This window comes from Lampetra planeri, chromosome 28 (assembly GCF_965212315.1).
Source record: "Lampetra planeri chromosome 28, kcLamPlan1.2.h2, whole genome shotgun sequence".
NCBI classification, from domain to species: Eukaryota; Metazoa; Chordata; class Hyperoartia; order Petromyzontiformes; family Petromyzontidae; genus Lampetra; species Lampetra planeri.
In genome coordinates, this window is record NC_136134.1 from 7404305 (window position 1) to 7429694 (window position 25390).

General features: G+C 43.9%; 1 protein-coding gene across 1 annotated transcript; it reads right to left on the reverse strand.

Annotated features, from left to right (window-relative positions):
* Nucleotides 1–2506: 2506 nt before the first annotated feature.
* Nucleotides 2507–18496, reverse strand: PXYLP1 (2-phosphoxylose phosphatase 1). The gene is made up of 6 exons (XM_078607768.1): nucleotides 18429–18496; nucleotides 14788–14977; nucleotides 12656–12820; nucleotides 11385–11511; nucleotides 9925–10064; nucleotides 2507–9171 (listed from the first exon to the last, which is right to left on the reverse strand). The coding sequence occupies exons 2-6, from the start codon at nucleotides 14867–14869 to the stop codon at nucleotides 8147–8149; spliced, it is 1539 nt and encodes a 512-aa protein (XP_078463894.1). The 5' UTR covers nucleotides 14870–14977; nucleotides 18429–18496; the 3' UTR covers nucleotides 2507–8146.
* Between the last annotated feature and the right edge of the window lie 6894 nt (nucleotides 18497–25390).

Below are 25390 nucleotides of genomic sequence, written 5' to 3' on the forward strand. Positions count from 1 at the left end.
GCCAAGGGTCGCCATTGGTTGAGCGGCGATCACGTGCTCGCGGGGTTTGGCTGGAACGTCACGCGCGGGGGTTCCGTGCGAGTGACGTCACCCGCGCGGGGGTGGGGTGGGGGGTTCAGATTCTTGGGGTTCAATGTTTTTTTTGTTTTGGAGGTCGTTTGGGCCAAGGGTGGGGGAGGATGGGGGGGGGCTCCGGGGGGTGGGGCCTGGGGGGAAGGGCCTGGGGGGAGGGGCCTGGAGAGGGGGGTGGAGAGGGAGGAGGGGCTGGAGAGGGGGGGGGCTGGAGAGGGGGGGGGCCTGGAGAGGGGGGGGCTGGAAAGGGGGGGGGCCTGGAGAGGGGGGGGGCCTGGAGAGGGGGGGGGCTGGAGAGGGGGGGGGGCGGAGAGGGGGGGGCCTGGAGAGGGGGGGGGGCCTGGAGAGGGGGGAGGAACTGGAGAGGGGGTGGGCCGGAGAGGGGGGGGGGGCGGAGAGGGGGGGGGGGCCTGGAGAGGGGGGAGAGGCTGGAGAGGGGGGGGGGCTGGAGAGGGGGCGGGGCCTGGAGAGGGGGGGGGCCTGGAGAGGGGGTGGGCCGGAGAGGGGGGGGGCCGGAGAGGGGGGGGGGCCTGGAGAGGGGGGAGAGGCTGGAGAGGGGGGGGGGCTGGAGAGGGGGCGGGGCCTGGAGAGGGGGGGGCCAGAGAGGGGGGGCTGGAGAGGGGGCAGAGGGGGATGGGGTCACTTTGCAACAAGGTCAGAATCTGAATATTTATCCTGGAGAAATCCGATGAGCTATTAAGCTCTCTTTTTTTTTACTAACGGGCCGTCTTATAAATTACGTCACGTGATTTTGGCTTGAAGTGGAAAGGGCTCGGACATGAGAGTGACACCATGACAGACTTTACCCGATGTGAAATTTGAGATTACAGATTCAGAATATTAACTCGAGGAATCCAATGATCTATGAAACTCCTTTTCACCGATGTCTACACGGGGTAGGAGGGTCAGTGACATCATCGCTGTGCAAGAACTAGCGGAAGATTTAATTTACACGATTGCATCCATAATACAGGTGTTTGCATTTTAACCACGTGTGTGCTACCCCTGTCATCGGAATATGAACTCTGAGCACTGGCGCACCAGCAAAGCCACAGGCTTGCATGACTCAATGTTGGCGTACTGCCCATCGTATAGGTAAAGAACTTGTCTCTTTACGATAGGGGTCCTATTTCGATCTAACACGTAGGCTTTCGCGACCAATGGTCACCTTGGTTGTGAGTCCTAGTTCGACTTCAACAAAAAAAATAAATGAAGGCGAAATTGCGTATTTGTTATATTCTCCACGACATAAATGATATTGTTGTGTATAGGGAGCGGTAGCCGAGTGTTTAGCGAACCGAGCTACCCGCGTTCGATTCTCGCTCACCGCCAATATTTAGTGACGAGTATCTGAAAGGGTCCTGGATCCTCCACGAGGTGGACTCGGCTTTAAATGAGTACCTGGTTACAGTGTGTAAGCATCAGCAATCCGGGAGTACCCACCAGTGGGTCAGTTTAGACGTAGCGAGTGGTGTGAAATTACAATGAGGAATTCTGAATATAACTGCCATATCTGTAAACTACAACAGCCTATATAAAGTACAGAACATGTTCTATTTTGTAACGGGGGTGTTGGTGATGCCCTGCATATAATCATGGTGAGAGCTCATTGATGTCTTTGTCTTGTTGCAACGACCCGTGCGAAAAAAAGGAATGCAACGCAAAAGTGAACTAAAATGTATAAAACCCCACGTAGATCTAACCTTGCTCTACTTACGAACACTCGACCTACGAACTTTCAGAGATACGAACAAACCTGTCCGTATGTCCAGTTGCCTGTTCGGATCGAGAGTCGTAAGTTCAACCGCCGTGCAATAGATGGCGGTGGTTGCATCTACATCTGCAAACCATGAAGAACCAGTGGCATCTACATTCCTGTTTAGTGTGCATGCCGTACATGTTTGGAATCAATAGGAATAAAGTTGGATTTACGAACAAATCTATTTAAGAACAGACCTCTGGAACCTAACTCGTTCGTAAGCAGAGGAGTCCCTGTATTCATGTTGTGCTGACCAGCAATGAGCCATATTGTCAGTTGTGGGCTGTGCAAAAAAAAATCGTGATTGTTCTTAAACGTCGATACATACCCTCCTCCTTCATCACTCCGCACTGACCAAAATGGTTAGGTATGGTCAAAAAAAATTCCCACAACCCACACGGTGCAGAGGCCCTCATCCAACCGTGGAATTACCAAAGGGTTGGCCATGTACACAAGCTTGCCAACAAAATAGCTTGCGGTGAATTATAAAGTAGACACCGCGGCCGGGTAACACATCATAATTGTTTTTTTTTTAAATGACCACAATTGGACGAAGAGAATATTCTGAAAGAATACTGCGTTGTGCTTCAACGGGACACGTAGCATTTTTGTTACCAATCGCATCCACCTGGTGGCAGCACTGCCACATGCACGAATCACACTCGGAAGGCGCCCGAAAGCAATGGCTTTTATTGCATGAGTTGTGGGACCACGTTTTCTATTGCTACATTTTCACACAATGCATACAGACGAGAGCCACAGCAAACCAAGCAGCGATTAATCAACACAATGTATCGGTGCTAGGAATGGTGAATTACAAGAGCAATACTGGAATGTCCTCACAATACCTCTTTCAATGCTCCCCACACCACACCTCCAATGTTAGCAAATGTAGCCAGCAGCCGTGTATTTTTTCAGTGACCTTATGGTAGACAGTCAGATCATGTGTATGTTTAAGAAACCACAGTTGCTGGATAAATGTGGGCCTCAAAAAGTCTACTGTGCACCCTTCCAAGGGAGCACTTGTACAGTCTAGCTCTCCGACGTATATTTTGGGTTACGCCATGCATTGTTCGGCATTGTCAGACGATTCGCTCCCAGGGCCTGAATCGGAAAAAAATTCCAGCAGGTGGTGAAACATCGGGCCACCTTGCCACACAACGCATGGTACAACTAAAAAAAATACAATGGAGAACTATACAGCACAACCGTGAAAACCTCCGTAGCAAATACGATGGCAGGTTGCCTTGAATGAGCCACCCTCAAGGTTATGGATAAGGGAGGATGAGACACCGTGATTTATGTGAACTCATTACAGTAGTCAAGTCAACACAGCAATCAAACATTTCACTATTGGTCAAAATGGATTTAGGCAATGAACACATTACACATTGGGATCGATCCTCAAAGTACTTTACCTACTTCGGTTGTCTGCAAAAGGCTGGTTTGCTGTTACTATTTGTTGACAAAATATGCATGTTCATAACACGGAATTACCATCATAAACAGCACCACTCACAAATGTCACCATTGCAATTACAATAATGAAAGAGAAAAAAGTAATTTAAAGTGGCAAACGTACCATCGGTTAAAGTCTTCCAATATCAAGCTACATTAAGTGGTTATTGGTAAATCAATGTCGATTATATTACTATGCCAGACAGATCAATGTTGTAATTATTAACAATCAATTACATCATAGGAAATACAGCAAAAACCCGGAAGGTATGTAAAATATAACTTTCTTCTATCATTTGTAAAAAAAAAAAATTACTATTGGTGTCTCAATAGCACTGCTGAAAATTACAGGTCCAACATTTGTTGGACGTTGGCACGATGAAAGAAGAGCTACGTATACTGTTCGTTTTTAAATACATATCAGAATGAAACCCATGGCAAGAAAATAGCGCTGTATTTTTTTCACACTGCATGTGTAGTCCTACATGTGCAGTTTCAAAATAGATCATATTTACTGCACTTAGAAAGAAAACATAAAACACAATGTGAAATGTCTGCTCATTTCATTATATGTTGTGATAAAAAAAATCAAGGTCATTAAATTGATGCTGAGAAAGAAAAACAGGGAATGGTTAAGCATTGTGGTCGATACACCTCATCAGCCTTGAAATAAACAGAGATGAAGTCAATATTAATACAAAAAAACGACGGTTGGTTAATCCGTAAATAGAAGCTTCAATAATTACAGATATTGCACGTCATAATGTGTCAATTTGACAGTTACAGCCGGTTTAAGCCTTTAATAATCACACGTCGACTCCATAGCACACTGTTGATATGAGGAACGGCTAAATGTTGTTGGGCATAGCTCCAAATACTAAAGTATGAATATTCCTGCATGGGGGTATACCAATATGCAGTAGACTGTAAAAGCGAACATGTCAGCCACTTCCTAACGTAGCTCTACATATTTCTCAGTTGTGCACAAGATGGACAAGTTGGTTGCATTATGAAGGCAAATAGCTCACCGATGGTTGTGAATAAAATAAATACAATGGATTACGATGAAAAGCAATAATTAATAAAATAAACAATATTCTTCCAAAATAGCTCACTTTTTGTAGCTATAATTCCTTAGAATATTTAAAGACAAAATAAATTGCACACGTTTCCTCAACACATAATGCGCTTAGAATTGTGTTATGGTATAAATCTTCGTTACTCAGCTTCTTAGCGGGTTTCTTTCTCAGCATCATTCAAGTTACCCCAGAACCTTGCGGAATCCTAACAGATGGGATGAACCAAGCCTATTAAAAAAATCAACAATGCTATCAAAACAAATTATGAACCACTCAATAGAGCACATAAATATACATAGTCTTGTAATTTACGAGACAATGCATATCACATATTTAACTTACACAGGCGCTTAACTTATGACATGCAGATGAAGTTAGGAATGTAAAAAGAACAAAGTTGATTCCTTTAGGTTATGAAGTATGATCATAATAATAGTTTAAACTTGCAACGTGGACAGTTTTTGTTCACCCTTGAAGAGAGAAACCAGACAAGCGGGAAAGACAGCCAGGTGGTAAACCAGGTGATAAGCCAGTACCAACAATTGCCCAAGCTCTGCGGTAGTCTATATTTAAACCCTTTCCAATTCCCAGACGACTGCAGGTTGCATGGTGCGTCCTGTTCACGGCTGAATCTCGGAATGCGCGAGCGGTTAGCGTTCATTGTATCTAGAGGCACAGCGCTGCTGTTTTGAACGACATTGTACTCTACTCACCGCAGAGGACTGTTTGCGACACAACCGCACTGTACGCCAGCTGGCGCCAAACTGTGCCACGCGCCCTCCCGAATGGCCTTTTCCTTCCGATTCCGTTCAGAATCGCTTCGGGCTCCGTACATAATCGGTAAGACGGGCACGTATGTCATGGAACGGGAAAGGGTTAAGGTGTTATCAGCCAATTACTGAGTATTTACCTACGGCAGGTAACCTGAGCACCCAGAGAAAACCAACGCATGCGAGGGGGAATATATCCCAGATAGGCAGCTTCCAACATCTGTGTAATCCACCAACCCTCGCTTCAAGTGTTGGATTACAGGCCACGTGCATAGCCGCCACTGGCCCAGTGGTGCCAACGATACACAAATGAAATGCAATTGTTGGATTCAATTTGAAGTGTAAAAAAATATTGCACTTTCAAAACTAAACGAAAAATTAAAGGAATGCATCATTCACTTGCATTACACCTATGGTACCCTGACTGTCAGTCCACGCTTGTTAAAATGTACAGCTCTGGTTAGACGAGCAGCTTTTCAAAAGTCATACCATTAACTCGCTAAATATTAAACTCTCTTTTTACAACACCAGTAGCAAAATATTAGGATCCAATAAAACAAGTATATATCACTCTGCTCATGTCAATCACGAAGATTAAAGAACATACTTAATGCTAGTTTTACATTAAGTGGTTTTAAATAATTCACTGTCTTTCAAAAAAAACACCAAGAACTAAAGCATTTGATTATATGTAAAAAGAAAACAACTGGTGAAAATTCTACTCGATCATTCGTCTATGTCTAATCAATATATATTTAATCCATTCACAATTTTTACAAAAGCACGGGGTTTCTAAGTGCACAAAATCTAGTGCTGATGAGTACACTGTGTAAATATTACGATTCGTCACTTTACTTTAGCAAAAAATACCTGTCAAAGCTTTAGCAGAAAAAAACAAGTTTTTGCAACGATGTTACGTCCTTTTATCGGTATCAAAATTATGCACTCCCAGAAGGCACACTGCCCAATGGGATGTGTAAAAATACTTTTGTTTTACGTGGAAGGAAAGCTTTGGGAAGGAGGCGTAATGTCCCCTTTATGATTTTCTTACATTCTCTAAGATGCTATTGATGATTATAATTTTGCTACGTATTGTATAATTTTGCATGGAATCAGGACCCATATCTAACAGAAAGGTTCCTTGCCTTTAAACACCTGTCAGTTCACCTGCATTGGGTCAAGCAAGCCTCACTGCTAAGACACTGAACGTCAAAATCGGTACTTAGTTTGCCTGTGTTCAACCAAATGCACTGAGAAGGCCATCTGGCTGATAGGATGTGAAAATAATACTTTTATATATTTTTTAACGTAGAGGGGCACATATCGGAAGGAGGCATCTTGTATGTTAATTTATTATTTTAAGTAAAAATGTAATGTTGACGCAGCCACTCGAAGCACCGCTTAATCTGCTCATGTGCATGGGGCACCTTGAATACACAGCACTCAAGAATGTTACTTTCATTACTTTTGAAAACGAATGTAAACTATAAAATTGAACTGTAAACCTCACACAACAGTGCAAGCCAACCAATGTTGGGCTCCAAGGAATCTCGCAATTGGCCGGAGTCCAACTACGTATCAGTGTCCAATTATGTGCGAGTGTCTAATTATGTGCGAGTCTCCTTGACCACACAAGCTTCGAGGTTTCAACCAAAAAAGTTTGACTGGTGTCTTGTGAAGAGCCATGTATCATCGAGCAGGACAGCTAATCGATTCGCTTCGTGTATCTTTCGGGTATTTGCGTGTTCCGATTCATTAGTAAGCGGCGAGGCTCAATGTTTCCAGTTTTACCCGTTCTCAACTACAGCTGCCCAGGTCCCTCCTTTGCCAAGTATGCTTGCAACACAATCAACTCGGACAAAGCTGATTGTGTTTTCGTGAAACAATGGCCCAAGCGATATTCCCCAAAAATACTGTGGAATGTTCTGCATCGCGTACAAGAATTCACAAGTGGTTGTGCAAGCCTTATCTGGCAAGAATTATTGTATACAACCTGATCAAAGAGCCCTACCCATTTTCTTTGTGTTTGACTGTAGACTATGCCATATAACATAACAAAATGTGACCTTTAAAACACATAGTCAAATATATAACATTCCTTTAAACAAGAAAAAAACCTGCACGCAAAAATGTTACACACACCCTTTACGAAGCTTGAGAGTTCCAAAAATGATTTCACATTTAAACAGTTATGCCGATCCGAAATTGAAAGATGTCACTATGAAGCAAATGCTCATTGCATTACCTGCTGCACAGCAATACAAGAGGTTGATAAAGTTATTAAGAGCCCATGGTTGAATTAAATGAATAAGATTCCATTAATACTCGGTAGTCACATAGTTGTCGCATGCTTGTTAGAAGTTGGTTAAGAATATTGAAAGGATGGCTTGAATTTCTTTTACAGTAAACCTGTGTTGTTATTAATGGTAGATGTTTTGTTGGTTTAAACAAATAATGACATGGATGCCTTTTAAAATGCAAATATATAAACGGTAAACACTCTAGACACCAGTAAAGGAAAGACACTGGTAATAAACTCGCTTTTGCTGCACTAATGAGCACATTACAAATACCACGCTGGATTTACTGTTTGTACACTACACATTAACACTGGATGTTTATGGGCATATTATGTGATTTTTAACTGTGTATTATTTTTAAAGATGGTTTAGGAGATTTAAAGCCACGTTATACATATCAGTGACATGTGGACTTTTTTTTCCAGCTAACACAAGACTTAATAATCAAGTTGGGAAGGTATGTCACATGGGTGGTCTTTTTGATAATAATAACAACCAGTTTATACCTTTCCGGATAATTCTGATCCATTTTTTTAGGCAAAACTATTAAATAAACCATTTTTATTTTTTCACTTACAATGTGGACGTTTATATTGAACAGGACAAAATTACCACATCTCATTTACACATCCAATGCACAATATACCTGACAAATTACTGGGTAAACCAACATTCAGTGAGGAATGCTTGCTCGCAATAGTAATTGGACTACATGTCGGCATCTGGCTGTGGAATGTGGTGGCAGGCTTCATAATAGCTTGTGCTATTGAAGGGCGCAAACATATCTCTTGACACAAAGTCGAGGAATTTCTGAAACGGGCACAGCAGCGATCCGGTGCCGCGCTTCCAGTCGTGATTCTGGCAGAATGCGGTCTTAAAGGTGACATCCTCGCCGTTGTACAGCACGCGGATGAAGTGCCCTCCGACATCCGCTCCGCCAGCCAACCTGCCCTTGTCTTCTTTCCTCCAGAGCTCGAACACGAGGCGCGCCGCGTACCGAGGGAATCGAGCGCCGGCGAGTCCGAGCGCGCTTAGGGCGGGCTCCAGCGTGACGTCGTGCGCCGAGTAGAGGGCGAGTCTCTCCGCGGGCTTGCCGGCAGCCACCGCCCCGAGCCGCTGCGCCGTGCGGTTGAGGAACGGGTGCATCACGAGCAGCGCGAAGCGCCGGAAGAGCCCGGCCTCCTTGCGCTCCTTCTCGTCCACCAACTGCTGGGCGCGCAGCGTGCGGAAGTGCTGCTCGGACACGCAGCCGGAACGCTGGGGCGGGAGCGGCGGCGGCGAGGACAACGACGATGCGCAGGGGAACGGTACGCCGTGGCAGAAGTGGGCCAGCAGCGGGTCGACGGGTACCGCGGCGCGCAGCCTGGCCGGCGGCACGTCCAGCGCCGAGGCCATGTCCCGGAAGGCACGCGCCAGCTGCGGGTCGCGAGATCGCGCTCGGGACTGCCGCCGCTGGTCCAGCTCCTGGAAGGCGCTGCGGGCGGGGCACTCGCACGCCGCGTAGCAGTAGGAGGCCGAGGGCTGGTGATGCACGCGCAGGCGCGACCAGTCGAAGGCGGGCCGCAGGCCGTACAGCAGGGCCAGTGCGCTCTGCAGAGTGCGTGCGCGGCCCGTCGACTCGACATACGCGGCGCGCACGCGCTCCGCCTCGGACTCGTGTTTGAGGAGCAGGCCGTGAAGGTCTGAGTAGGTCTGCCGCAGGTGCTGGCCAATCATCAGGTGCTGAACCACACCTGCGAGAACGGGAATCGATCAGTATCATCGCGTTGCCGTGTTGTTTTGTCCAAGCAATAGACCGTAGTGAGAGCTCACGATAGGAAGATAGGCACTGCTCACAAATGGAAGGTTGTAATTTGAAATGCTTACTCAGTCTTTCATTCCTTTGGAGTAGGTATAATTGATTACCAATTAGTGGGAAGCCAACATGTATTCAAGGTTTGCAACTGAGGCTGAAAACGTCAATGATGCAATAGCTCTGTTCGTCTGCCTAAAACTAAAATGATCCAATATCAACAAACCCTCGTGGTGTTGCTGTTAAAGATTATCCCCCTTTGGAAAAATAGGCAAAAGTGATATAAGAATTTGCCAAAACCCGGACACAAAGCACCAGCAGTAAAAGGATTCACAGTGCCAACAACACTTTGCAGGTGGAGACCTCAGCACTTCCCATTTACCTCCCCTCCCGATGACGTCATTCGGTATGACATTATCGCGAATTAAATACTTGTGAGGATAAGACACATTTTGGTAAATGTTACACGATCGATGCAAGCATGTGCATTATTTTTCTCCATTGTTTTCTTACGGTTAATCCTTGCGCCCTGCCATAAGATTGTGGGATTTCAAACGATGGGCTCAGGGCTGCAAACGGGAGAAGCACGCATTGGCCAAATATAATTTGAGATGAAAAGTCAATTACATATATAGTCCATGGATTCCCTCCAGCTCGGCCCACAATGGGTGAGGATGTGATAAGCGCGACGGACCTGTCTGTGTGAGTTGACCCATCTCACAGCGGGGGTGGCTGGGCAGCAGTGGGAACCCTGCCAAAGGCCCGTCAAAGCGGCCTTCACGGGCTTGTGCCATGTGAGCCACAAATCCCTCCAGCGCCCGATGAAAGGGTGCCCTGTAGAACGTGGAGAGGAAATACAACCATCAGGGATCATGCGAATCGATTGGGTGGAGCGGGGCAATTGCGTTTAGGTGTAATATTGAAATGAATGAGGCAGTGGCACTTAGAACAAAAAAACATTAAACGGCTATTTACAAGGCGAAAATATTTTTTCGTTGTGTTATTTGTATGGTTTTAACTTTTCCTTTGGCAAATTATTTATCCTTTGTGAATCTCTCGTAGCATTTAACTGCCCATTATTGGAGTCCGTAATCCCTTTTCATATATATTTCAGGTGACAAACATAAACTGTGCAATAAATGATCCAATATCTACAATATATATTTCATAGGTGCATTGCCTATGAAAGTTATTAGTCGGCATTGAAAAATTGGCACAATTATCTGAATTGTTGATTTGAGTTGCAATTTAATTTAAGAACATATTTCTCTTACGTTTACACTCTATTTTGTTATTTTGCTGTCTGTTTTGTTCCAATAACCTACATGTACCCTTTTCATATAATCTGCGTGGTTTGTAAAGAATAATTCTCACACGCATAATACGATGGATATTTCATCAGTCTAATAATGAAACATAATCGATTAATCACTACAAACCCCACCTGTTGGTAATGATTTCCTTCACTACATAACAAACTCACAAATGTATATTGCAAGGTGGCCGTTTTTTTCATGACGTTACATTTTACACATTACAAGCAGCAGATGGTAGTTCAGAAAAAATGCATTTTTGTACTATATATCTATGCTCCTGCATCTATAATCCCCACCTTCACTAATCTGTACTAACCAAGTCAGTAAAGTATGGTCAAATAACCCCGATGACCTGCACACTGTAGCGAGACTTCAATCCAGCAGTGAATTGTCAAAGGGCTCTCCTTGTCCATATTCTTTTTCATAAAAATAGAGCGGATTTACAAATGCACATGATATTAGGATTACACAATTTATGTTCACTGCAATAAAACCAATTAAGCAAAACGATGCCTGCAACATACATGCACTTGAAGAGCTGCAGCACGGTGATGTATTGCGAAATATCAAAATTAGCATCGCCACTTGTGTTCAATGAGTGTGTGTAGTTATTATACTTTACACTGACAACCAATGCAAAGGCTGAACAACTGCCTCCCGCTTTCTGTCATGATTTCACAATGACAATGTGCTAACGTGATGCCATAATGCCACAAGGACCCAATCCATGGAATACGTGAATGGTGAAGCTTTTCCGCACAAATTGTACTATAAAGTAGGGTGTGAATAGGTTCTGTTATCGCACGACTTAATCACTTATGCAACTTTTCATTTGCACCTATCAGTCCTGATATTGCAGTCGATGTTTAAGGCGGCTGCGTTAGGGATGGCGTAGAGTGGGTAGCGGTCTCCGTGTCGTATCATGATGTGAGCTGCTTCCAGTTTGAATCCTACAGGGGCGTGACCTAAAAAGGGAACACAACAATAGCAATGTTAATTACAAAATGTATTTGTCCATGGACTTACTAGCCTTCCACACGCATGCTAACCAGCAGCACCTGCCTAGCCGCAGAAACTGTGGACTGGCTTCACCCTTCTGGAGTCTACCAGCAGAGGCAGGTGGATCAAACAAACAGCGCTGCATTGCCAGATATACCATTGACAAATGGGCCTCATCCACACCACATGGGTCGTTAGCACAAAAAACAAGACATGTAAAAAAAACTCAATACGCACTCTTTGTCAAGCGGTGTGGGGGGGGAGGGGCACTTGCCGACGGCATCTGGTAAACCAGCAGCAGTGTTTGTTTGGTGTGCCTGGCTATGGCGGTGGGCCCCCCGGAGGCCATACTCAGTCCCAACATTTGCACATGCTTGGGCAGGTGCTGATTAGTATCAATGTCACTTGACACACTGGACACCCTTTCAAATGAGCTGCTGCATCAAGGGATTATCCAGGTAAAAAAAAAATCCTAAATAAAAGGTAAAAAGAAGTGGTCTGGAAAGCCAGTGGGACTGAAACACATTTTATATTTATTTGGAGATACAGAGCAACTGTGTATTTTATTGCACAAAATGATCCACTGCAGGGCTCAATGAGGTTTTGTACTAAATTATTTTAATACCTGGTTTGTGTATCTATAACATTTTTCTTTTGCACGTAAAAACTCTGCACTGAAAACCATTAAATGAATTAATCTGTGAATAGAATAAGTCAATTAATATTTTTATAACCACGATAAGGTATGGATTTGAATTTAGCACATGGAGTATTAACGGTAAATTTACATTACTTACAACACAACCATCTGCATTGTGATCGTAAACACTAAACAAAATGCAACAGCTCGGTTTCCAGTTTTTTTCATGACCAAGCAGAGTTATGGATGAGCTCTGTGATGTGTTTGCGGGTTGTACTGCGTGTACAATAAAAAAAACACATCAGCTCTTCAACAAGCTCCACAGAAGCTCCTGGCACGTGGAGAGGAGATGTCGGACATCGTGAACAACACGTGGTACAACCTCAAAACGCATCGGACGGCTGTAGAACACAATCGCGAAAACCTACGCAGCAGTATAGAATTACTCCTGCGCAAAGACAGGATCGTACCCTCAAGTCCCTGCACGCTGCCGTTGGGCCGGTTACAGTAGTACACAGACTCCGTGATGGGGTCGAGAGCCTGCGGAGCTTTGAGCAAGCCATCTATCAGCACCCGCTTGCGAGGCTTGGCCTCTTCTTCCCCGTAGAACCCCACGGGCAGGGGAATGAGCCGAACTGGGAAAGAAAAGAAACATACAGCTGTGATGATTTCGACACCTGCCTTGCCCCTTTCACAAGTCCTGTCACTCATTATTGTGTGTTGTGGTAGCAAAAATTATGAGCATTCATTAAGTTGCACCGAGTCGTGATTAAAAACAACACGCAAAAATAACATGCTCACAGGTAATTAACCGTACGAACACAATTAGTTTAACCTCAATACAACGGTGTAAATATAGAATACAAATACAACAGTAGGCCTAAATTTCATATCTAATCTAGCATAAACTGTCCAAAACAGAGAGCATGAAAAAAACTGAAAACAAAGAAAAATTACATGTCCTATTTAAGGCACTCAATTTTACTATGAATCATCAATATGTTCTATTCAAGGCAAGCTCACAACAAGAAACTAGCCAATGGCATGACACGAATTCTATGGCAACCAACTGCTATTAGCTGTAATGTAGCAACATGGGTGGGCTTTGACTATTATTTTAGGGTAGCATGGGCAATCTGAGAGATGGAATGAGTAAAGAGCTCTTGGGTTCTCATATGTAAGAACCATACCATTTTTCATTCATGCAAACGTAATCCTGGTTGTAAATGCGTCACCCACCATGAATCACAAGTGCAGCTGTGTGAATATGCATTCTGAGTACTAATTAGCCAAGGACTGGATTGATTTCCAAGTGAAAATAAATCCAATAAAGGCTCACTTTGGTCATACCGAAAAAAAAGCCATTAAGAATCTAAAAATGAAATAGAAAGAGCAACAGAGCCCAGAAATCCTACACACTGCATACATTTACCGGAATGTGTGCACTCTGCCAAATGTTCGTTTCAGCCTTTTCTGAAATGGAATGATCCGCAGTGAAAATGTAACAGCTGTGTTCCCACCCTTAGGTACTACTAAATTCAGGGTGTGGTATGCTTGCAGAAAAATGCACAGGTGCAGAGGCAATGTAGCCACTGGAAAATGTTTGGGAGTAGCAATTGGCCCCGAGGAAATCAACAGTGACAGCCTTTCTCTGCAGCACAGCTATTCTATTAAGACTAGATTTACTGACTGCACCTTAAAAGGTCAATATACTGTGGCGTGTGTGGGTGACTAAAAAGCACGGATTGTATGCAGTGTATGGGGTCAGTTCCAACTTCATTAGAAAATGTTTGAACATTTAAATATGCAATATTGTATGAGAGGGTGCGACAATCAAAATTAACCTGCATCCCATCCAACTCAAACCACAATTTCCCCCCACATTGATGATCACCAACGACTGCACAAAATAATAAAAAAGATGTGGTCGTGTTCAATTAAATTCAGATGTCCTCAAAGCTTTACGTAATTCCCAGTATACAGACAAAGTGTTCATTTGTCTAAACAACGTGAAACAAATTATTTGGTGAAACTGCATTGGCAGTGGTGCACGGGCACAAACAACAAAGAGCTCAACACATTTGTCAATGACACAACCTTAAAAGGAAAAATATATAACAGGCAATGTTTTGGCCAATGGCTCTTCTTCATGGCACATTATCTATTTCAAGTTATTTTACTGTGAAGGACCATTGCCAGAAATGGCACCTATTATATTTTCCTTTTACTGCAGTGTTATTGACGAATATGTTAAACGACAAGAAGAATACAGTCTTGTGGTTGCAGTAAGAAATCTCCAAGATGCATTTTTGGGTTTTGCCGGGGGCAATTCGGCACGATGCCCGACGTTTTACTGCAAGTGGTGGGAGCTAACAGTCACCCCGAACAACACGCGGTCCAACCTGAAAACACTTCGGACAGCTATACAACACAACCGCATTAACCAACACAGTGGTAAGAAAGGCCAACAATAGAAACACCAGGCACATGACACATTTTTTTATTTTATTGTAGACGGTTCTGTAACCGACTAATTAATATTTAACCTTGTGCCTTGACACCAACTGCGATACAATTCAATGTGAAAAATGACGATGCTCACAGAATTGCAGGCTCAGGCTGATGACAGCCAACAGGGCGGCGAGACCCAGCAGCAGAACAAAGCGGTTCTGGAAGGTCATCATGGGGCAGGTTGTGCAGGCAAAGGGAGCAGCTTCTTCACTCCCACAGCAGCAGCACAGACCAACTCCTCATCCCAGAAGCGCAGTGCACTCGGCCAGCCTTGTCGATCCCTGCAAAATACATTTAATACTCATACTTAATAACCTATGGGTAGTCCTCCCACCTCTTACAAAACGTCTGGCCAGTATGGATGAGGAGGCCAACTATCCTCTAGTGGGGGCCATTCCGTTAGCCGCGGCATGAGCAAGAAATTGCAGGGCTGCACCTTTATACTTTTTTAGCTTTGCTTTATAACCATAATTCACGCAATCTCATCACATCTCGGAAGGTATGCAGGGTTGGGCCAAGATAGTGCTTGGATGAACGACGACCATGAATAAAAGACGTTATGGGTTATGGCAGGAATACGTGTTAGGCAGTAGGGGGTATTGCAGGAAAATAATGTGTTGTACTGCACTATACTCCCACTTCTTTGCTCCTCGCCTTCACCAATCCACACAGACAAGCGTGGTGAAGTATGGTCAAACAACCCCACAACACTCACGGTGTGGGGAGGCCCTCATCCAGCAGTGGTTTAACAAAAGGACTTTACACATACGCACGCATGTATGTATGTTTAAACTCTTGGGTACCGTACAGACTGATTCTTCAAAAAAACTACATGATGTACACATTTGAGCTGTTTAATACGAATTTACTGTAATATTAATTCATAAAGTACACATTGTATATATTTTCTTCAAATCTGAATCTTGTGAATAAATATTTTAAGCTGTACCTTGGCATTAAATGGAATTGTCAAGTCATTATTGGATTATGTTGCATTTTATTGAACGTGTACACGATCACTGATGCTGTACTTGTTTTAGTATCCCTTGAAATATATGTTGGTCTCATTGGGCTCTCACCTGGTTATAATGCTCGGTTGTCTGTCACAAGAATACACCCACCAAAATCAGCGAATGTGCGCGGACATGTAAATGATATGGCATAGTTGACGAATTTAATTATACCGATGACTTAGAAGATTAGGAAACTAAATTTGCATCTACTGTATATGGTTGTCTATACATGGCACTAGTAAAATGTACAGTCCTGCAATTGGTTTGTATGTATTTACGCTGAACTTATTTCGCACAGTACGTAGCCACCGTGCCATTGCGAGCGAGTGGGCCTCCGAGACTACAGGTTGCTCAAGAGAACTCGAGTGGATGCTTGGTCTCTTCTTCCATGCTGGTCAGACATCCTGGAAGAGGTGGGATTGCCCGCGTTTTACCGAACCTGTCCATCAACTATAAGTGGCATTTCCATTTATGCTAAGAAACATAACCATTGCGTCAACTGCCACGCTGTGAGATCGTATCAAACCGGTCGACCTTTGTGGATCACAAGTCCAGTGGGATAACCATTATACCACATCAACATGGCAGAGTCTATGCGAATAACTCGAAAAATCTGAAATGAACTACATTATAGAATGCGCGCCTCCAAATATGACGGTTCTTGAGATTGATTTGTTTCTTCTATAAGGTAGGGTTACCCTAAAAGTTATAAACTGCTTAGAATATCATTGTAAACACTTAAGCATAATGAAATATTGGATAGAATCATCTCCGATTCATTAATTAACCCCATTCATTCGCGTAGAAATGTAATGTGGGAAGCAGTAGTGTAGCGGTTAGCGCGCTGCGCTACGAACCCAACGACCCGAGTTAGATTCCCACTCACGGCCAACACCAGTGGCGATTATATGAACCGGTCCTGGGCCTCCCCTAGGTCGACTCTGCCTCAAACAAGTACACGGTGCGGTGTGTACACATTTCCACTGGGGAGATAAAGCCGGCCGGCCGGGCGTCGTGTTGACCACCCACTCGGGCTGAACGATTAATCGATTTCAAATCGAAATCGCGATTTGAAACAATGCGATTAGCAAATCGCAAAGGCTACGATTTTTTTCTTTTTGAAAAGTCCTATTACTTGCTTATTGGAATTGTTTTATTTTTATTATAACTTGTTTTAATTTAACTTAACAATTGTTTAATGTTTGATTGTTCTATTTCAATTAAAACATTTTAATAAATACATCGGAAGCAATTCATATCTTTTAAGTTCTCATCCTTGCATTAGAATATAGAGCAGTTCATATTTTGATTGTATCATGTGGTTATGCTCCACCACATGTTTTAAATCTATTACACAGTGAATAATTGAACTGAAACCTGACTTGAACAAATTTAATCGCAAATCAAATCGCAATATCTGTCAACTAGATATTTTCCCGAATCGTTTAGCCCAACCACCCACCCCTTTCGTGTGCCGTGTCGGCCTTCATAGGTGCACAACAGCACTTGCCCCAACAGTCTGTTACAGGCTATCCAGGGGATCTTTGTCAACCATTCACATGGAGGTTGACCATGAATTGCATTCAGCCACATGTCGCTGAGCTGGATGAAGTACAGTACTGCACAGTAATTACAGCACATGCTAAAATGATTCGTGATGCAGTACATTAGACTACTGCACTGCAACAATACACTCACGAATATCCGAAAGCTGCCTTGAAGCACTTTCAAGGATGTTGATAACCGTGCGCTATAATCACTAAAACACACAGCCAGTCATTCAGGGCACGCGCTTTCCCTTTTTACATTACGAATGGGTAGTCATAATCCAAGATTAATAAAAAAAAAGCCACGTGTGTTCTGTCGAGGAAATGCACGACTGAGCACGACTCACACGCGTGTCGTCGATACGCCTACTACCGCATTAGAAACACATGCACACGTTCAGCCCTTTCGTCAATCCACTGCTGGATGACAGGCTCCCACTCTCTCTCTCTTCGCGAGGGTTGTGGAAATTATTTGACTCGACTTCACCAGGCCGACGAGTGTCTTGAAAATGCATATGTACGGCAGTACTGTCCGGCTGCACAGTGCCGCATTATTCATCTTTCACGCGCCTCTCACCGTGGCAGAAGCAACTTGCTTAACGAAATACGCTTTTTTTACAAGCGCATACCCTTTTTGTGAAATAATTATACAACCCGAAGAAATCCCGAATATACAAATCTTAGCAATCTAAACGGGTGTTAACTTTATACAAAATCCGTGTATAGTGCACGTACTTATATAAATATATTATCACCTTATGTCCAAACCTTTACAATAATATGTATCTCCAGGTCATAGTTCCTTTTCGCTCGTGCATTTGAGCAATATCGCGATTATATCATGATTCTACCTACGTGACTTTACCGAAAGAACCAAAGAGTATGATTCTCTAGTTCATTTGAGCCCCGTAGCTTCAAGCCGCCGCGGCCTACAATTCTGACCGCAAAAGGTTTCCGGCGAATATTTCCAAGCAACAGACCCCCTTCCGCAGCGGCGCGCAACACTCAAAAAATATTAATCTCAAGATTTAAAAAAATTTAAACCAGCAAACGTCTCCGCCAACACGTACGCATAACAGTAAACGCTGCACGCGCATTTGTATAACGCGTTGAAACGATCACAATAATTCACATTTTACAAAAACCGCGCTTAATGCGAACGGCAACCTCACCATGTAACCGCTTGGTTGTTGATTGCAGGGATCCGGTTCCTAGGTGAAGACTCCCGGGGCGGGTGGGGGCCGCTGGGGTTGGAACCGGATCCCGCCACTTGGAATGCATTGTCATCAAATTGGTATCGAATAACAAAGGGAGTGGGGACACGTGGGGACATCTATTGTTATGGAAGGATGTTGGTAGCTGTTCTGCATAGCTGTCAACCCACGCGGTTTAACCCCGTATTCTTGTACAGTACAGGGGAAATGGTCTCTTACAGCCGTTTCAATAACAACAAAAATGTGTGTCTCTTTGTTTGTGTTTCTCCCTTGTGAGATGGTAGTTTGTAGGATGAACGTAGGATGAACGTTGAGGTTTATAAGGGCACAGGGTGGACAATAAGGCCTGCATTGGTCTGCAATAAGGGAGGCACTGCTAAGGGGTTGACAGGTATTATTATAGACAGAGACCCATAGAGATCCATAGAGACCCATATATAGAGACCCATATATAGAGACCCATATATAGAGACCCATATATAGAGACCCATATATAGAGACCCATAGAGATACATCGATATAGCATACCTATCAACCCGTACGGTTTACCCCGTATTCTTGTACAAGAGAAATTGAGTCTTCAGGTCCATGCGGCGTACAGCCGCTTCAATAGGGCAACATCAACAGAAAATTGTGTCTACTTGTTTGTGTTTCACCCTTGTGATTGGACTTTGTAGGATGAACGTTGGGATTTATAAGGGCACGGGGTGACCAATAAGGTTGGAATTGGTCTGTAATAAGGGAGGCACTAATAAGGGGTTGACAGTTATGGGCTATGTGGGGAGACAGGTATATATACACAAACAGGTATATACTTGAAAAACTTAACGACAGTGGCTTCAAAGAACAAAATAAATCACAGGACAGACAAAGAGTTGATATCAGGTGAAGTATTACTGGTAGAAACCTCCTGGTTACACCAGCCCACGGGATTATTGTGTCCGTCGTGCAGGGAGGGGCTGGGTGGGTAGGGAGGGGCTGGGTGGGCAGGGGAGGGTGGGGAGGGGCTGGGTGGGGATGGTGGGGCTGGGTGGGGAGGGTTGGGCTGGGTAGGGGTTGGGAGGGGTGGAGCTGGGTGGGGAGGAGCTGGTCACCCCGTGGTGCCCTTATAAAACTCAACGTTTAACCTACCCACGCCGGATTGTGCCCACCCTCACAGTCAGGCATATTTGCGGAATACACCACGCCGCCGTTGACCCTGGCCATTGACCGAGCAACCCAACGTTCCTACCAGCTCCCTCCGCAGGAATGTGTTTAAATGTGTAGTGTCCTCGTCCTTCCTCGAGGCACGTACATGCGTGTGGCATGCCTCGCGCACACAATCAGTCGGAGACGAGGTAGTCGCAGGAGGCACCGTCTCTCTTTATTATCTTTCGTTCACACCACCAACTCCGGCCTCCTCTCTCACGACCACGCTGCCGCACGGCCCAGACACGACCCTGTCCACGTTGCACCGACGGCGTCGACCGAGACAGCCAACCGCTGTCCGGCCGCGCAATGATCGGGCGAAGGCAGCGTCGACGACGAGCCGAGTCCACTCCCAGAACCGGCAGCCCGAAGCTCTCGCTCTCCGCTGCTTTTATTCCCCTCGGCGCGGCTTGGCTCCGCCCTAGCCGCGCCTCCCTTCTCGAACCCACCAGATGGTCCCAGGGGCCTCCCCACGTGGTCTACCTTGACCCGTGCCCCAGTTCCTCTGCCCTGCCGGGCACACACACCGTGTATAGGCACGTGCGCTAAGTGTCCACCGCAGTTGCTGCTGCTGAACAGCAGTCGACGCTGTTCTACAAATGTATGGATTCACATCCTGATGTCTGGTGCAAGTTCAAGGTTGAATGTTATCCTTTAACAAGCAGTGGAAAGAGTGGTTGTGTAATATGTACAGAAATATATTTTAAAAAAAAATTCAAGACATTGGTCACTAGCACTGGCTTAAAATATATTTATCATAGGTGACAGAGGCCAGACACAAAAAGAGAGCACACACGTTGGAGTATTTCAATGAATGAATGTATGTCCTGATGGTTGGTGGAAATTTAAGGTATTACCTTATCCTTTAACAATTAGTGGACAGAGGAGTTATGTAATATGTACAGGAATATGAATGAATATGGACAGAGTATAGTTATATAATATGTACAGGAACATTATATGAATACGTACAGCAAGGCCGTAGCCATGGAGTCAACACTGGGGGTGACCAAATCCTCTAGGGCAGGGGTCGGCAACCAAAATAACAAGAAGAGCCATTTCTTTCCAATTCGGTACAAAATTCAGTATTTCAAGAGCCGCAATGCATCTATGTACATACGTACATATCGTCAAGAAGCAGCCCGTAAAGAGCCGCATGCGGCTCCGGAGCCGTAGGTTGCCGACCCCTGCTCTAGGGGGTCTGAGGTCCCCCCCCAGAAAAAAAACCTAAATTTTAAAACTCATTTCCTGCCATTTCCTGCCTAAAATATAGTTTAAAAAATCACTAAACACATGGGATGGACTTTTGTTTTGACAATAATGTCTAAGAGTGTATTGTATTACATTGCTCTGTTTTTTCTTTTCTACATTTTCTTTCATTGTATATAATGGCAGAGAACAGAAATCTATGCATTGTTATATGAAGACAAGTCCAAATATTGCGGCCAAGGTTTAGCAAATTGTTGTTTTTATTTACATAGCATCGCAATTATTATTTTTACAAATATTTTTATAGAAGTATATTGGGGGGGGGGACATTTTGAGCATATATACTACAACAAATCTGAAACAATTCCTCTGAGTGTTCATTGATATGCGTATGTTTTAAAGGAAAACAATATTAAAGAAAGGACAGTTAATTCCATGATACTAATAACGTATCGCCCTTTCCCAATCCACTTCCCCTACTTCATTCATCATTGGGTTGTTTCACCAGAATTCACCACGATGGTGAGTACATGTTGGTGCGGGTTCATCGTCTGGTGACGTTTCCAGGACTGGTTCTGGTATAACTTACAAATGAGGCCAGCTATGGCTGGGAATCGAACCCAGGACACTTAAGGCCTAAAGCACAGTATACTAATAACTAAGCAACCTTATATCCTGACAGTTGTTAACGTTATACAATTTATTTAAATCTATCAGATATCCTTTATTTAATACCGCTTGAAAAGACGGACATATATACCCCTATTTAATGCAATCAGACCTATTGTGTTTATATTACGTCAGTAAGATAAAAATACGAGGACATCAATGTGCTTAATTTAGCCAGACAACAGTCCGTCGTTGCAATGTTTTGTCGAAAGGCAGCAGGCAAGTGTCACATTCACAAAGGCAAATCATTGCATTTTTTCAGTCAAATAAAAATTTGAATTTCTGCAATTAACGTCAAAGTAATTTCACACACAAAACACACACCCAACAACCGAAACAACCATACCAACGATATACCATACCATGCTGTGCTCTGGTCTTCTGAGACATGAATCGCGCAGAACAAATTGTTTTGGAACACATTATTCCGCACGATTAATGTCTCAGAACTCACACACCTCTTCGCTTTCGTTGACACCTTTGGGTAACAAAGAAACTGAGATATATCTTGGGTAAACGAATATCGCACAATAGCAGGAACGGGGAGAACTGCATGTAAACGCATTTTTCTTCAGCAGTGACTTATTTGTATGGTTATTATTATTAGACAAATGACAAAAAACAGGAGCTTCTAATGTCCCGGCAAGACTTACAGATTTCCCAGGATATCAGCTGCCTCAAAGAGGGCATCCTGGGAAAACGAGGACAGGTGGCAACTCGATGTACACTGGATAGTTTAAAGTTGGCATGCAAAGCGTCCTGGAATATCTAATCAGTGATATGATGTGTATATAATAAACCAATATGCCCGCAGAACGATTCTAATCAGTGCGTAGTGCCTGCTATGACACGCGGTTCAGAAACACAGTAGTCATTAATTCTAGATTTGAAGCTTTCGTGACTGCAAGGATTCATATTCTTAGGTTTTTTCGGTAAAGTCACGTAGGTAAAAAATTAAAATTAATAAAACTAAAATAAAATAAAAAAAATCACGACGTTTCGGAGGCAACACAAGCTTCCGTCTTCAGGTGCAACCGTCACAGCCACGACAGCTGTATCAAGTAAATGAGAGATTACAAGAGCTACCACTCCGTATATATAATTGTTGAAGAGGGGAAGGGCCAATTACGGCACACTTTTTATTAATATGGTAAGGTGAGGCTTAAGACTAAGAATAGACACAACTTATGGAACGAACACTGAAAAGGTGCGTGATGTAGCGTGGAGAAATGCATGCTGGGAATGACATTGAGGGACGGAAAGAGGTTCACGAGAACAGTTGGTGACCCAATCGGTCCGCACAGCAGCAGTTACGTCGATGAAGCACTAGTTCAAGTTCAAGTTCATGTATTAGGTATAGCCCTGTGAGCCATTCGGCTCTTGAATCGGGTGCAACCGCAACAAACAAAAAAACAAAAACATGAACAAAAAAACATCTTAAAGTGAACATGTGACTGAGTGCAAACAGAAAATCCAAGAAAAGACAGCAAAATATTGCAGAAAATACACCGTACACCAACGCTGTGTGCAAAAATCCCAGTGTGATGCAAGTCAAACAACCAACAACAACCACAAGACAACTTAGATTAAGGCCATCAGTCTAACTCTGTACTACAACAAACAAACATGACTAAACCAATACACTTCTCGAAATCACCAAAATAAAGCCATGAAACCAATGAAACAGTGATCATAGGAACTGTGACGGAATTGCCGAGGGGTGGCGTCATTGAGACGCGAGGTATTCGCGGACGAGTGGTGGCAAATCTCGTGCCATGAGTTGGACACGGGGAGGCGGCATACTAACACGAGCTTTGTTGATAGAGTGTGCGCCACGCGCCTTCCAGCGCTAATGTTCGGAGGCTCGTTGACGATATATTATCATAACATGTTTATGGGCTATTCTAAATCAGCATGGCTATAACTCGCGCAATGAGATGTTTTATGTTTTATTGAGAAATGAAATGTGGCACCGCGGCTAGTTAACGGTGCGAGGAACCCTGCGAGCTGGGTTTGATTCGTGGGTCTGCCGTATAACAGTGGCCGTGTGACATCTGAATCGGCCCTTCCTCCCCTCTTTCTTCATCCACCCGCACTGGCCAGCATGGTGAAGTATGGTCAAACAACCCCCAAGGCCGTCAGACATTGGTGGTGATGAAGGACGTTGTTTTTAACCCAGCTATGTTCAATGCAAGGGATGTGCATTAATGATTATTCAATTTGGTTAACAATTGACACGGAATAATTGAGCTTCTGATGATAACACCATGGAAATGTGTTAAAATTCAACTGAATGAGTCATCCGAAAACATGAGTTGAATAAAGTCACGTTGTACTTTCAGAATTCCAAGTTAGTTTGATAGAAAGCTCTGCAAAGTTAGACAAACTACATTAACAAACAGCTCTTCAAGTTTTAGTTGTGCATCGTCGCAGGTTTATATATAGTTTCATAGTGTTAATGTGATGGGCCATCTTTCATAATTAGCAGTTTATGGTTTTCCTATCTCAAACATATTCCCAATTTCGAGCTCGATAGTGATACCAGCATCCCGCCATGAGATAAAGTATCCAATCAGATCTCTCACAGAGCAATGGAACCCTTTGAGGTCGAGAATTACCCACGGAAGCACACATCATAGCGCTACCTTTGAATTACAATTGAGTGACCTCTGTTTTCACACATTAGAGGGCAGCACTTTGTCACTCACTTTTACAATGAGAGTAATAGTTGTGGAATGACAGTCAAACCGATTTTTTTAAATAGCAAAGCTGGAATTTAGTCGAATTAAGTACAGAGACAAATTTTCTGTTACGTTGTTGTTGTGCAGTCATTGGTGACGAGGCACAGACCATCAACTCGCTACACATGATAACCCAGTTTAATCACAGGCCTGTGTCTGGATTCGAACTCAGAATCTCAGCGGTGCCAGCACGGTGCTCTAACTTGGGAATTCTGGGATTTTTAAAAAGTCTTTTACCTTTGTAGGCAGAGCCACTTTAAGTGTGATGGAGGCCAGGGGCCTCCTCACGGTTACTCACCTTGGTTATTTCAGTTGTAATTTTTTTAACGCAATGTACGAATTTGTAGAGCTAAATCAACGCGAAAAGCAAATTAACCCATTTTAACTTTGGCACATAACCGGTGGTGATAAACAGAGTGACGCTGTGGTTTTGAATGACTACATTGCCTAGAGGATTTATCATCGTGCTAGAGTATTGCATTTCAATCATTACAAAGCAGGAGGGCTTCGTTTCGGCCAGAACTGTCCAAGGCTGAGCCCAAGGAAACATATCCCTATCCTTTCCCTGCTACTGCTGGGGGGGCAGGGAGAAGCTAGATGTGTTTATTTGTTGGGGGGGAAGGGGGGGGTGCCTGGAAAATATTAAAGGAGTACATCTTTTTAAGGAGTATATATTTTCGAGGGCCCATGAAATTGTAAAGTCCTTGGGTTATTCGGCACTGAATATTCGGCAAGGCTTTAGTCCTGCGAAGGCAAAAACGCATAAGGACGGGCACGCCTGTGTACTTATGGTGACCAAATCGTCTTCGAAACGCTAACGCATCTGGACACCGTCAGAGCCTTATCAAGTGCTAGAAGAGACAGCATAATCAAATGGATTTGACATTTCGAAAGAGGGAGTGACAGCAGCGATCGGCTTTGAAGCCACGTGCGACTGCATGTAGAAAAAAAGAGAACCTATTTTAGCACGGTTGAAATGTCATTCGGCTCTCCCAAGTGGCGCAATGCGGATTGATGATCCTCTACCATTTGGATATAATCACGTCGCTGCAGGTTGTAAAATGAAGGCACGGAACAAGTAAAAATAAAAAAATAGTTATATCCCCACGCCAA

What these genes read in the sequence shown, in the direction of transcription:
- PXYLP1 (XM_078607768.1), bottom strand. Translation starts at nt 14,869, where the DNA reads ATGATGACCTTCCAGAACCGCTTTGTTCTGCTGCTGGGTCTCGCCGCC. An exon ending in CAGCGTGCAGGGACTTGAGG is followed by an intron (nt 11,512 to 12,655) that starts GTACGATCCTGT and finishes TTCCCTTTTTAG; the next exon opens with GTCACGCCCCTGTAGGATTC. An exon ending in GGGTCAACTCACACAGACAG is followed by an intron (nt 9,172 to 9,924) that starts GTCCGTCGCGCT and finishes CCGTTCTCGCAG; the next exon opens with GTGTGGTTCAGCACCTGATG.